This window comes from Balearica regulorum, chromosome 2 (genome assembly GCF_011004875.1).
Source record: "Balearica regulorum gibbericeps isolate bBalReg1 chromosome 2, bBalReg1.pri, whole genome shotgun sequence".
Lineage (NCBI taxonomy): Eukaryota > Metazoa > Chordata > Aves > Gruiformes > Gruidae > Balearica > Balearica regulorum.
Window position 1 is genome coordinate 4317406 of NC_046185.1, and position 13689 is coordinate 4331094.

General features: G+C 38.4%; 1 protein-coding gene and 1 long non-coding RNA gene across 9 annotated transcripts in view; one reads left to right on the forward strand and one right to left on the reverse strand.

The window, feature by feature from the left end:
- The window catches only part of LOC142600292 (uncharacterized), a 429271-nt gene that overhangs the window by 102238 nt on the left and 313344 nt on the right, over nt 1-13689 (reverse strand). The gene's annotated exons all lie outside the window — the stretch shown is intronic.
- Nucleotides 1-13689, forward strand: part of SLC45A4 (solute carrier family 45 member 4) — an 87760-nt gene that overhangs the window by 38807 nt on the left and 35264 nt on the right. For 4 of the 8 annotated variants that reach the window (XM_075743247.1, XM_075743243.1, XM_075743242.1 and 1 more), the window contains exon 2: nt 9863-10483. In XM_075743247.1, coding sequence (XP_075599362.1) covers nt 10240-10483 — 244 coding nt within the window. In that variant the 5' untranslated portion in view covers nt 9863-10239. Of the gene's footprint in view, nt 1-3224; nt 3291-8182; nt 8297-9862; nt 10484-13689 lie in introns of those variants that run through there. The other 4 variants (XM_075743248.1, XM_075743244.1, XM_075743246.1 and 1 more) reach the window with 4 other exon arrangements.

Here is a 13689-nt window from a genome sequence, read left to right on the forward strand (position 1 = left end):
TGATGGTAATGCGTTTAGGGACTGGTAATTGGAGATAATTCCAATGAATTAGACTTTGCAGACGTTAATGATATGCTAGAAGTTGTCAGCTTATGAAGATCTACGCTGTGCTCTTTTTTTGTCTTGATCTACTGAATAGCTTCTGTAATTGTCTAATACATATTCTGGCAGTATTTGGGTTTCTTAAGCATCTACAGCCTGAAGAAACCAGCCTGCGAATTTTCAGAGCAGTGAATATAATTAGTTGAAATGCCAGTATATGAAAATATTGCGCTTTTCATCATAGGTACAAGAACATCTGCAAGGAATGTTACTTTGCAATAACTTTGCATATATAGACTAAGTAATTGGTCCTGGCTTGACTTTTTTATGGATGAATATTCATGCGAAACACTAGTCTCAACTTCTTATAGAAAGTATTGCTGGTTCTTGAGAGTAATTTGCAATTGGTTGCAATCCCACACTGTGCAATCAGGACAGCCTTGGTGAAAGAACTTGCAAAAAAAATGCTGATGGCAATGATGTACTGATAGTTAGGATTATTCTTGCACCACTAACCTCACTGGGTTAGACATTATCCGTCCTTCTGCAGGAAGGTAAGATTGTTCCAGTTAATCCACTTGGTAATGTATTAAGATGTTCTCTGATGATAGCCTTAATTTTGTGTTCCTCTGTTGCCCTACCTCATTGAGGCAGAGGGAATGAATCAATTTAATTCTGATGGGAAATGACTCTCATGTTCAACATGGTTTAAAAATTTGAGGATCTTTCAATAGGGCATGTTTAAGCTAGGCCATACTTAGCTTGTGCCAGCTTGCCATCTTGCCCTTAACCTGTATCTAATTTTGGGGGTAGACCCTGCTACTTGGAGACCCAGCTGTCTGTCTTTGCTGTAGTGTGGAACTGCTTCTTAGTGTCTGTTTTACTGGCATCACTGGTCCCAGCTGCTACGTTTTCTGCTAGATGGGAAGGCTTCTCTATTGCTATTTATGTTCATACCACCTTAGCTGTTTACTTGTTTAATGTATCTGTATTAATGAACATGAGGGTAATGGGAGCACATATGAAGTTTTTTTACGTAGCAGTAAAACAAAAAATAAGCTTAATCAGATAATGCTACCTCCCTAGTTTAAGAAAATGAAGTATTTCCTACTAAAAGCAGCAGGAGCAGTGATTTAACAATGTAATCTGATCTAATATTAGTAACAGCCTGTGCCTTTAGGGAGCAGTATAATATCCAATAATACACTGAATAAAGTCTCTCACATTAAATTCTGGATCCCTTTTAAAAAGATGGCTTCCCAGAATTGTTTCAGTAATTTCATAAAGACCCATGTTTTCCTACGTCTTTTGCACTGTAATATAATCAGGCTCGGGAAAATTACATTTGCTCCCAAAATATAAAGAATGAGGAAACAGTGCTGTCTTACAAAGACGTCTTCCATGGTGTCATGAGGACCTTCATCTCTTCATCTTATGTCATAAGCTTTTTATTCCTCCCCCAATATCTGGGCAAGAAAAAGCCCATCAGGGGTGTCTGTTACGCACAGATTGCCATCTGTGGCTGCATCACCACATCTTCCAGAGTGAGCCAAAAATCTTAGTCATTTTCTGAGTAAGCTGGAATGGGGTGGAAAGTGGGTCGCAAGAAAGCAAGGGGGCTTCTAGTCAAGGCCAAGCTTTATGGAAAGAAGTAGGCAGGAAACCCTACGGAAGATTTACTATTAGCAGGACTGGAGTCAGAAGCCTGTTTATGTCACGTTTTAATAATTTCTGGAATTTTGTATACATACCAAGGAAAGGGTGCAACAAGTCTTCATTAACCCTTTCAAAATGATGCGGCACACACCCTTGCTCTTATGTTTTGCAGGGATTGTTTTCTGGATATTTTTATGGATTTCTTGGGGGAGTTGAGGATGTAAGATGGTCAGCCATAATAGTAGGAGAGGTGCCAGAATCATTTGCTTCTCTTAGATGAGTATATTTTTCAAAAGTTATGCCCTGGCTTAAACAACAGCAAGGCAGAGGTTGTAAAAGACATAACTGGATTACAGTGTGTGAAGAGTCCTGAAGGCAGGCAAAAGTTTGCAGCGCAAGAAGTGAAAAAAATGCTGCTTCTCCATGTGACATGGATTGCTCCATATTGTCTTCGTTAGCAATGTGCTACAGAATGATTTCCCCTCTCCCAGACCTTGCTTTGGCAGCCTAAATGGCATGGTAGCCTCAGAAGTAGGTCATGATGCAAAAGCACTGTTCCGGTTCCAGTGGCTTTTTTTGGGGTTTTTGTTTGGTTTTTTTAAACCAATCTCAGGTTTCAAGATGAACCTGTTAAAAATCTCATCTGAACCTTCATTCAGTGTCAGTCGTAGGGTTGCTTAGGCACAGTATCCTCGTAGAACAAGCTGGTGTATGCTGTTGTGTTTCAATGCCTTTGATTACCTGAATGATGGATTAAATGTTAGGACATGTCAAATGTGGTTCTTTATTGCACCCAGTTAGCCTTAACCTTTTTCCTTTGGCAGACTTTAGTGATTCAAAACAGGTTAGTCCAGTTTAATGTAAGACTATTTTAAAATTAGAGGTTGACTTTCCTCTCAGGATCTGGAGTAATGTTGCTCACATATAGGACTGTTGTTAAGTAATATGTGGTATAATTGTTTTTTTTCCAAATTACTCCTGAACAAGTATAGACTTCCCCTCTGATAGGGGTAATACAGTTCTGTTTTTAGAAAGCAGTAGCTAAAAATCTTTCTGTGTTTGCATTGAACTATATGAGAAGTCTTAATGGGAATTTAAACAACTACCTGCCTGTAATTGCTGCCTTTTTGAACCAAAGGCCTCATGACTCACTTATATATGATGGTGCTTCTAGAAAGTCAGAGAATTTTTGAGTCTAAACTTTTACGAAGGAACAACATAATCAGACCACGGAAGGACACAGCCCCTTTGAACTTTCAGTAAAGGATAAAGTAGTTGCACGCATTTGTCCAGCTGGGCCAAAAACTCCAGGTATGTTTTCTAGATGATTTTCTTTCTACTGCTGTGGCTGAACACTTCAATATCTTGACGTGGGCCAAAGAAACTTCCCCTGTGGCCAGTTCTGTTACTATAAACAGCTGCTAATAACTAGCAACAGAACTGCAAAACAACCAGGGAGAAAATAGCTGCCTGTTGGCTAAGCAAGTGGTATTCTGCCTTGCATCTGGCAAGTACTAGGTGGCAGAATACATGATAGCTCTCACAGCGTGACTGAAGATCCTTCTGAAAAGGAGGTGTCTTGAACTGGGCAGGTGAGTCTGTTTTGTGACCTTGTAGTTGCAAGTTGCAAAAGTTGGTGACAACTTTTCTCTGAGCTGCCATTTCATGCTGGCTTTGGGTATGGCTACCTGAAGTAATAGTTCTAGGTGCTCCTGTTCCTCCTTTTCCCCATTATGTTGGTATATATCCATGCAGTCATGCAATCAGATAAAACTAACCTGACTTTATAAAGGATTTTTTGGGTGGTTTTCATGGTTTTGTCAGCTTTGTTTTCAACCTAGATCAGTTACACCGCCCGGTTTGCTACTTAGACGCCTATGTGGCTGTGCAGGAAGGGGTGGGAGTAAGGAACCTGGGGCAAAGAAAAGGAAGAACAGACTGCTGATTTTAGAGGAAGTACTTGTTTATGCCAGCGTAAAGTGATTGAGAAACCTATAGCGTAAGCAATATAAGAAGCTGGTAACATGTTTTATGTGATATTCCTATGCAAGCAGCTGAATGTAAAACAAAACTAGCCTTGCTAGCAAAACAGGCTGTCCTAGCAAAAGTTTGAAGCTGTGATGAGTTTTCTACTGCAAGGAGTATCTCTCTGGTTTCAGCTGCTACTACCTCTGTAGTGGAAGCTACTCTCCCTGTGGCAGATCTGTAGAAAAAAATTAATCATGGGGGAGTCATCTATACAAAATCGGTTGGATCGGCATCTTACAGAATCATTTTTAACATATTTTGAGAATCAACAAACTTTTGTGAGGTGGTGCAGCTGTGCTTGCAGAGGGATGAAGGACAGCCTTGCCTTTAAGAGCTGCTCTTTCATAGCAGCATGCTATTGCTGTATTGGTGTGGTGGAGCACCAGAGGATTTGAACTCAAAACATTAGTAATTATCCTTGGACAAATGCCATTTTACTCGTGAAAAGGCACAAGTCCAAGCGATGTATCACTCTGCAAGCCCGTGAGATGCTGAAGCAGAACCCAGTGTCCATTTTGCATTTAATTGTAGAAGGAATAATAAGTGATGTTTGTCTGCAACATGGGGGGTAGAAGTGTTCAGCCAAATATTAGTCTGAGGAAAAGCCAGATAAACTCAGAATGCCTTTCTTTCCAATGCTAATATTAAAGCTATATAACTCCGTCTAGATAACTTTTCCAACAGCTAGCCAGATTACTTGAAAACCTTAGCATAAACCAATTTGGCAGAAAGAAAAGTTAAGTATTTCACAAATAAATTGAAGGACTGGACAATTAAAGGCTTGCCAGCCTAAGATGATTCACATGTGAAATAATAAGGTTACTAGTATGTATGTCTGTGGAATGTACTCGTTGAAGAATTGAAGGGGGGTAAGGTCTAAGACTGAAAAGAAAAAAGACTTGTCCTATTAGACTCTCAGCTTCTGGACTCTTACAATTCTTTTTTTCCAGTCAAACGTTTGAATATTTCATGAAATAGAAGCACACCCACCTTGTTTGTTTGTTTATGGTTTTCTCAATGTGTCATGCAGAATGTCACATTAGGATGTTAGTGATGCAGTGACAATGGTGACCAGAATCATGAAAGCCTAGTTAAATTCTGTAAGAATTGATTCTTAGCTATTTTCCCTGATGAAGTTAGTGGTAAGTGATGAAAAGACCTTTGTACGCAGCGATGGCTCAAGGTGTCTTTGTCCTTCTTTTCAGCATCAAAAATGTAGAATTCCTTTAAACTGTAGAATCTTTGAGACAGAGTATTTCCTACATTGCTGGAAAACAATTCCTGTGAAGCAAAACTGAACGCAGGTCTTCACTATGATTTGAGGAGACTCTGATAAAGTCTGTATACTTGCATGTAGCAGAAAGTCATGATAATGGAAGAGGCAGCTTTTGAAGACAAGAGATGGCTAGAAAAGTGATTGGAAGTTAATGCAATAAACTTTAAAGACCAGGATGAGAGAAGGGGTGTAGTTTCCCTCTGCTCAATCCTTCACCTTGTTCCTTTAGATATTCAAGAGTGTTTGGACAGAACTGTTTCCATGCTTTTCAGTTTGTTCACTCCAGTTTTTCTTAGGTGTGCTTATTTTTCCCTTCAGGACCTTGGATTTTGTAACTAGTGCACACCTACCCTCTTGAAATAAATTGTTTCTTACACCAATAAATGCCTTAAGGATTGCCTAATAGCTTCAGAGGAAGCCCTCCTAAAGAACTGAAATTTTCTCCTGGTATCCAGCTGAGGCCATTTAACTGTATCTACTTGCCAGGCTTTATTACTGCTTAATAAAGTATGTGTGTGATTAATTAAGCTATGGAGTATGCAACAAGTTTCAGGTAAAGTCATATGATTGGGCACTGGTTCAGAAAATAGAGTTGTTTGTTGAACAGTACATTCCTATTCCCTTGGAAGCAAGAGATATCTGGAAACATGCAGTAAAAATAGTTCAGTCTTAAACGATTTGAGCGGGATGACTGTTAACCCCATTTATTTTGGGATTGATGGGTGTACTACCAGTCTTCTGACCTCCAGATGATACCACAAATGTAAAAACATTGCTTGTCAACCTCTAAGTCCTGAACTTACAAAACATGCTGAGAAGCATGGTAGAAGTCATTTGCCTGAGGCATTGTGTTGCATAATCGTCTAGCGTGAGCTTTTTGTGCACCTCTAGCCTCTTAGCGCTTGCTAGGGAAAACTACTGAATTTTGTGGGCCGCAAATATGACCTAAGAACTCTTCCTCTTCTTTGGAAAACCCTGACGAAAGGCGGTAATGTTCCTCTGGTTCTTCGATGAGTCATGTGCTTTGTGATCACTACCTGTTGGAGGCATAGGATTATTGTGATATAGCCTTGTCAAGCCTGTAACATGTTTTGTGCTTCACGTAGTCAAGTTATGACTTATGCCTAGATAGTAAATTGCTTGTAATCTTATCTGTTAATACTTTTGAGCAGCTTTTATAAAACTTTGCTTACAGATTAGTTTTCAGAATATATTACTTGCCTGTTTTGTTGAAATATTAACTACTACTTTATAGGTTTTGTTATTGTGGCAATGTGGCCAAAGGTCAAAGTAAAACGTGCAATTAGGTTGAAGAAGAGCTAGTGTAATGAGTCCCCTCCTCCCATATATACTTTGCAAGATCAGGAATATTTCTGTATCTAAACTTCTCTTCGTATCCAACCTCTGTACAATGGCCAACATGAACCCTTTTCCGTGGCTGAAATTCTTCATTCTACTTCCTTATTCTTTTAGTCATGAAAATGCCTTTTAAAACTTTATGGGAAGCATAGAGAAAGTGCGTGGCAGAATGGGAGACGTGGTCTCAACTTCCTGAGGTAAATGCTGTCTGGTGCCACTTTAGGTTTTTAAATTATTTGATTTAGCTTCTTTGTGGCTGAATGGTCAGAAAGGTACGGATGAAAGGGAAGCTTTCTTTCAGAAACCTTTTACCACCATGCCCCTCAACATCTGTTTGAGGAAGGGATGCCAGCTCTCTTAGTACACAGTCTGATTGAATGGCAGGTAAAATGTAAGCCTAATTCATCAGTTCTTTTAAAAAATGTAATAATGCTGGCATGTTTCTTAGGTGGACTCCTCACACCATAAAGCCTTTGAACCACATGAGTAAAGGGAATGTATTGGAAATTACTATGGATATTCAAATACTACAAATAAAAATATTGTCAATTAAGGTTTGGTTTTACTAGCCAACAAACATGAAAAACAAATTGTGCAGGTGCATGGGAGCATGCCTTCTTTGGTATTTTAATTTAGATGCCTTTTACTTTGGAGTTTGCTGCATAAAAGCTTCTGTAATGTTTACTTCCAGCAGGTAAACAAATTTGTCTCCCTTTTCAATAAGGAAGAATGCCACTATTCAGACTTGCCAAATTCAAAATGAACTTGGAAAAAGCAGCAGCAGAATCTGCATTGGTCTAAAATGAGTATGAACACAACCTAGCAGGACTTATGAAAGAACTGGATGACCTTTGAGGCTCTTGTTATTCTCTGGCTCTTGTATTAAACATGCACTTGGAGTCAAATGAAAGTGCTGCAGGAGGACTAGCGTTATGCTTACCACAAAATTGGCATAATGGAACAGTAATTCTCTGTTCCTTTAGATAAAATCTGTCCACTGTGCCTCTTGCTATTGCACTTGAATATTGTAACTGCTTTTTCTGGCATGTTTAAAATATACTGTTCTTATGTGTGTCAATTATAGCTTCAAAGTCTACCTCCATGTATCATCTATTATTCCTGTCTTTTAAATTATCAGCTCACTCCCCATCATCTTCCATTTCAAGAATAACTTTTTCAGTCATCCCTTAAGAGTCTCGCTCAAATGGGATAAATCTCAGATATCCTTTATTGTCCTACCTCTCCATCTTTTCCAGTGACAAATGCTCCCAGCCTGGTGTCAGCCTGCTTGTGTATGCAGGCTGCCCCAGTGCATCATAAAACATTCTGGTCTGATGTAATGCCTTCCTCTCTGTGCCTCATTTTGCTATCCTGTAACTGCATATTAAATGAGCTGTTTAGGGAAATGGAGTTAAATCCTTCATAGACAGTGACAGGAGGGGAAATTAAGCATGAGAAAACACTAGAGACTTCAAAGCCATCTTACGCAGGAGTTATCCATGACCCTTAGTCTGTAATACAACACACATGTTCTGAATGATTTCTGAATAAGAACTGATATGTAAACTTTTAAATTCTCCTGAATGCAATTTTGCCTGAGTCTGCCAGCAATTAAACATTTTATTACTAGTCTGTAATTAAAATAATTGCTCCTACTCTGAAACCTGTATTTTGTAGGTTTTACTCTGAACTTGTGTTATGAAAAGTGAATGTGTGTTTTTTTAATACACACAGTACTTAACTTCATATTTATGATAAGCTAATAGTCCGTGAAGGATTGAGTTGAAACCTCAGATGCAAAAGCAAGGGAAAAGAATCACATCCCTTCCCTTCCTGATGCGAGTTCAACACTGTATTAACTACTGGAAGGAGGCAAATGGACTCCGATGCATGCAGGAGCTGACTAGTGGAAAGAAAAAGCTTTATGGAAACAAGGTGCTTGTGAAGAACTTGAATAAATACCTGTTTGTGCCATAATTCAGTAATCCTAGGCAGTGCCATCTCAACTGCTCGTGTTAATTCTGAGTGGGTAGAGAAATGCTTTCTCGAGTCCTTTTTGTTCTGAGCTATTTAATGCTTATAGATCAAAATTTGGAACTTAAAACTCAGCTTATAGCACTTGTGTTCAGTAAGTTATTTTAACTTCTGTCATGTGATTTAAAGTCTGACTAGCTCAAAAGCAAACTGTAGTATTAAGTTGGTATTGAGGTGACCAAATCTGAGAATTTGAGGAATCTCAGGGAGCCTGGGAAGAGAAAATGCCCAGACAAAAAAAAAAAATGCTTTTGAATGGAAGAACAAAATACATGCAATAAACCTGCTGAGATTACAGCTCAAAGGAGGGTATCGGCAAGAGGAAGTGCTCAAGATGCTGTTCCCGTGCTGTATTTTTAGTAGAACAGCGTGTTGGGTTGCATGTCATCTTTTTCTTCAGGCTCATTTTTAGGTTCACCGCTTAATGATCTGCTAGCCCACAAAGAGTTTTTGTTGCCACAACTGAAGGGCCAGTGAACTGCAGTGTGGGGACTTCTTAGGCCAGTTTTGCTGCCCCGGGGGGTTTTGTCCTGGGATACGAGTTCAGTCACACTGTGTGCATAGACGCGAATATGCATCCTTCTAGTACAAACATTATGTAATCCGACTTCATAAAAAGTGCTTTTTTTTTTTTTCTTCTAAGTGGTTAAACACATTTTGATTGACATGGTACAGTATGTAGGTCTGCTTAGACTTTGTAGCTCAAAGGATGGGGAAATACAGGAGAAGCTTGTCTTACCTGGTTGGAATATATTTTAATAATTTTAATGTATGGTGGAAGATACTGTACCATTCTACTTTTATGGATTCCAGAAGCCTCATAGGATATGGGAGTAAGATGCTCTGGTCTTGTGTGCAGAAAGTGAAGATGGATGCGTATGCTGTATATATATCTTCATTAGAAGTTTAAATATTTAAATATTAGTCCTCAAAGTTATATTCCTAATGGCTTATTTTTGGTCATGTTTGCTCAAGGAATATCTTTGTTACAAGACTGTGTGATGGTTACTGCAAAGTAACTGGCACCTTCCAAAAGTCTAAACTGAGATGTCTGTAACCAGTGAGTAAATAGTAATTGATGAATCATCTTCCTGGCATAGTACTGGAATAGCCCACACTTTCTGAAATGCAACCTGCATTAAATTTCCCAGAATTTGTTAGTCTTGTGGTCAGTGTTCTGAGGATCTTGGACAAATACACTGATATATTCTTCTGTGGCTTCACGTAGGACCTCAAACTGGAGGAACTTATGAGTACAGTTAAGAATTGTTTAAATATGAGGAGTAACTGCATTTCAGTGGAAAGTCCAGGGGTAGGAGGGAATGTGGAATAAAAGACCCTACACTAGGCAAGGACAATGGAAAGCATTAAGCAGGAAATAGGGTATATGGTTGGGGCGGGGGGGGGGAAGGCACAATATCCTGAAAAATGCTATTGAAATTTTTAAATGCTTGCTTTTTGTTGCAGATTAATCAGCCACTCGATGGGGATTAACAGTGGAGCACCTCTTTGTGTCGCCTTTCCACCTCTCTGTAGCAAGAATAACAACTTCAGCACTTCTTCAATAATAATTATGAAACTGGTATTAACTGAATGGCAATTATGGATTTTTAACTCTAACTTACAGTAAACCAGCAAGCCATATGTTGAAATTCCTACCAAATAGCTTTTTGTTCTTAATGTCTCATATCTATACCAGAAGTTGCAAGATACCTGTTTGTACAAGAGGAATATAAGCATTACTTGCCTGAGGAACAGAAGCTGAAAGAGAAGATACCCTAACTTGTTCGTGGAGTTATGGTAGTATTATTTATATAGATATAACAAATATATATATATTTTTTATGGTAATGAAAATGGCTCCCCAGAATGCTGACTCGGAATCTATGCAAGTTCAAGATCTACCTGTGGCGCAGCTTCAGAAACCAGAAAACAAGGAGAATGAAAGTAGGGAGGAGACCATTAGTGAAGGATCCATAGACCGGATACCAATACGCCTGTGGGTCATGCATGGTGCCGTAATGTTTGGCAGGGAATTTTGTTATGCCATGGAGACAGCTTTGGTAACACCCGTATTGTTACAAATTGGTAAGTAATTCTCATTTCTGTTAATAAAAACTTTATATATCTTTTTGCATTGAGTGGAGTCAGAGGAAGAGGGAAATGGGGTCTGCCAACTAAGAATACACAAGGTAAAAATGATTTTGGTGTTTTGTTATTGACTGTGCCACAGATCTACTTGTGTGACCATGTTTATGTGGAGGATTTCTATATGCATTCATCTTCTGTCTAATATTGCTTCCCTCTAAAAAAAACCTGATTTAAGTTTTGAGTTCCCATATAAATCTAGCAACCTCAAAAGCTTCTAAAATTCTTTATTAAAAGGTTAAGTGTTCTAGAAGCTAGAAGCAACATTAGACTATAAAGGATTGCAATGAAGCTGTCTTCATTTATGGAGAAATGCTTCAGGTTACAGTACTTTATTCTAAAGTTATATAAATTGGCTTTTCCAACTACTAGTGAAATACCGCATTTATTTCAAACCACTAGTGAGTCTTGTTTTATGCAATTAATCTGTCTATAACACGTGAATAAATATTGAATAAACCATGATACCAATAGCTTTAAATAATAACGGGGGGTAATGGGGATTTGAACAGTAGTAGACAGTGTTAAATTTTGTGGTGAGTACTGTAATTAGGTTTCCAATAAACTGCTTACAGTATTAGCAGTATCTGGTATTACCTTTATCAAATCCAGAAAATCACGTTCTCTATCAGATAGCAGAATATATTACACGATACCCAATGGAAGTGCTGACTGAGCATGCTTCCATGAGTGAATAAATCCATGATGGGTGTGCACTGTATAAGTGTATACATAATATATGCATATTATATGTTTGCTAACTTTTTCTTTGGCTTATATATGCAGTTGTGCCTTACAGCTGTGGCCAGAAGCACTCAACCAACTAGAATAATGTTCATTGAATACTATTTACAACATTGTTTAAAAATGTCAAGGTTAGCAACTCAAATGAAACACCTGTATTTTAATATTTGATATGACAAAAGAACATAAGAGATTGAACTCGGGAGCATGCAATGTACAAATTCTTTTGTGCAGTCTTCCTGCTGTTAAAAATGTGTTTTCATATGAAATCACTAGTCAGTTTGTTTTGAATCAACAAGAGGGGTCAATCAGTGCAGTTAGTGCCATGAGAGACGCTGATGGGTTATGCCTCCAAGTTTTTCTGAAAATTTTCATTTTCAAAGCTCATCAAATGTCCTTTTTGGATCTATTGGCGATATAGTTAAAATAGATTATAAGTGTTCCGCAACAGAAGCTTTCTGATCAACCTGACTTGCTGAATAAAACACATGCAACTTCATCTAGGAATGTTTAAGGTTGTCCATAACTTGTTTTGGGGTTTTGTCTTTTGGGTAAGTAGAGATTTAGAGACTTAAGTAACTTGCACTAGCAGCATTGGTTCAATTACTGTCTACCATGAATGCAAAATACTTGCATCCTGCTTTGCCTGGAGAAGACTCCCAGTTTTGGAAGTGACCTGTATTTTTTTTGTTCACTTTCTTGTTTGTGCTGGCACTTGGATGTTTAAAATGTATAGCTGGCTAAGCTGACTTTACCTTACCATAGAGTAAGGTCAGACAGTATAAATAAACCATCTTTTTAATTACTGACTAGTCTATTAGTTTACATTTCTTCGGTGAGCTCTTCTAGCAGATCTGTTTCCTCCAGATAATTGAGAAATATCTCTTCCCTTCCTTCCCTAACCCCAGTGATCAAAATAACATTGGGATTTGGGGGAAGGGAAGAAAAGAGCTCTACCTTCTAGAAAAGCTGGCAAATTGACAAAGCAATGTAAAAGACTGTGGGGATGCAATGATGACATTCCATGCTGTATAGTAGCTGGTTACAAATGTTAGTGCTTTAGGAACTAATTGGCTTATGTTCCCTCAGCAGGGGAATAAACAATGTTGGATTCACTGAAGGGTTAAGTTATTCACGGGTGACTTATCTAGCCTGTTTGGTTATTACCTCTTACATGGTTCTGTTTACCTTTATCAACCTCAACATCTGTCTGCCTCAACATGAGCTATATTTATTCCTCACTGGAGGGGGCTGCATATAGCTGTCAAACTGCTGTATTATTCCCTTTGCTTCTTGTTTTGGTAAAAGCAACATTCAGTTGTTTTCTGTGAGATTAAATTGGCTTGAGAAACTATTTTTGAGAAGTGGCACCTGGGGAAGTGTGATGACTCAACCAACTAACTTTGCTTATAATAAATTGAAGAACGAGAAGCCTTTTGGATATGCAAAAAAGAATCTTCTGTACAGATATATGTCGGGTATTAACAATTGAACTTTATGGTGTGTACTTGTGCTCTAGATCTGAGAGAACGCTTTGGTCACTATAATCTGAGATTCTTACCTGATACCACCATTAAAACCTTAGGCATGTTAGTATGACGTTACATACTTTCTGCTTGCAGGTATTTGACTTTCCTAGCTGTTCGTGTACCCTGGATCAGAGGTGTAGCTAAGATTTGGCAGATGAATGACCTGTCCTATTTGTTGTATAAGCCATGAGATTTCAGCAGCTGAAGGAGGTAATCCTTTGAATTGACCCTTTCCAATTCAACAGTGTCTGAATTCTCTGTGTTTAAATTTCGTGAAGTTTTGAATTCTTAACAAAAGAACTAAAGGCAGCAGCGAGAACTGCTTGGATGGATGCATACTGTGAATTGGAAAGGTCTGGAAGTGCCCAAGGTGCTGTACCCCTACCAAAATAAGTTCTGATTTGTGACTTTAATCTTTTGTCTTTATTACTCTGCTTAGATTGATGTTACATTGCCTTGTCAGAAATGCAGCTACAAATCTATAACAGCCTTGTAGTCATAACTGGGCTTTAGTAGCTTAGCAACAAGAACAAGCTAAATACGTTACATGTTTTTTATTCTAACTTGCTCTTTGATTTCTTGCTATCTGCAGCTTAAGAATTCAAAATGAAGCAGCTAACTTGTTTAGAAGAATTCAGAGGATATAAAACATGCCAAATACAAGAAGTGGCAGACTGGCTCCAGATAAAATTACATTAGTTGGCACTTTCACAAGTTCTGATCTCTAGAAATCTTCATTAACCTTTTTTAGAGACCCCTTCAATCAGCAGTTCCTCTCAGCCAGCATTAAAACTTTACTAGAAAATAAACTGTCAGCGCTTTCAGCACTGTAGGTTTACTTGTTCATCAGTCCAAGATTTTTGAGAAACTGAG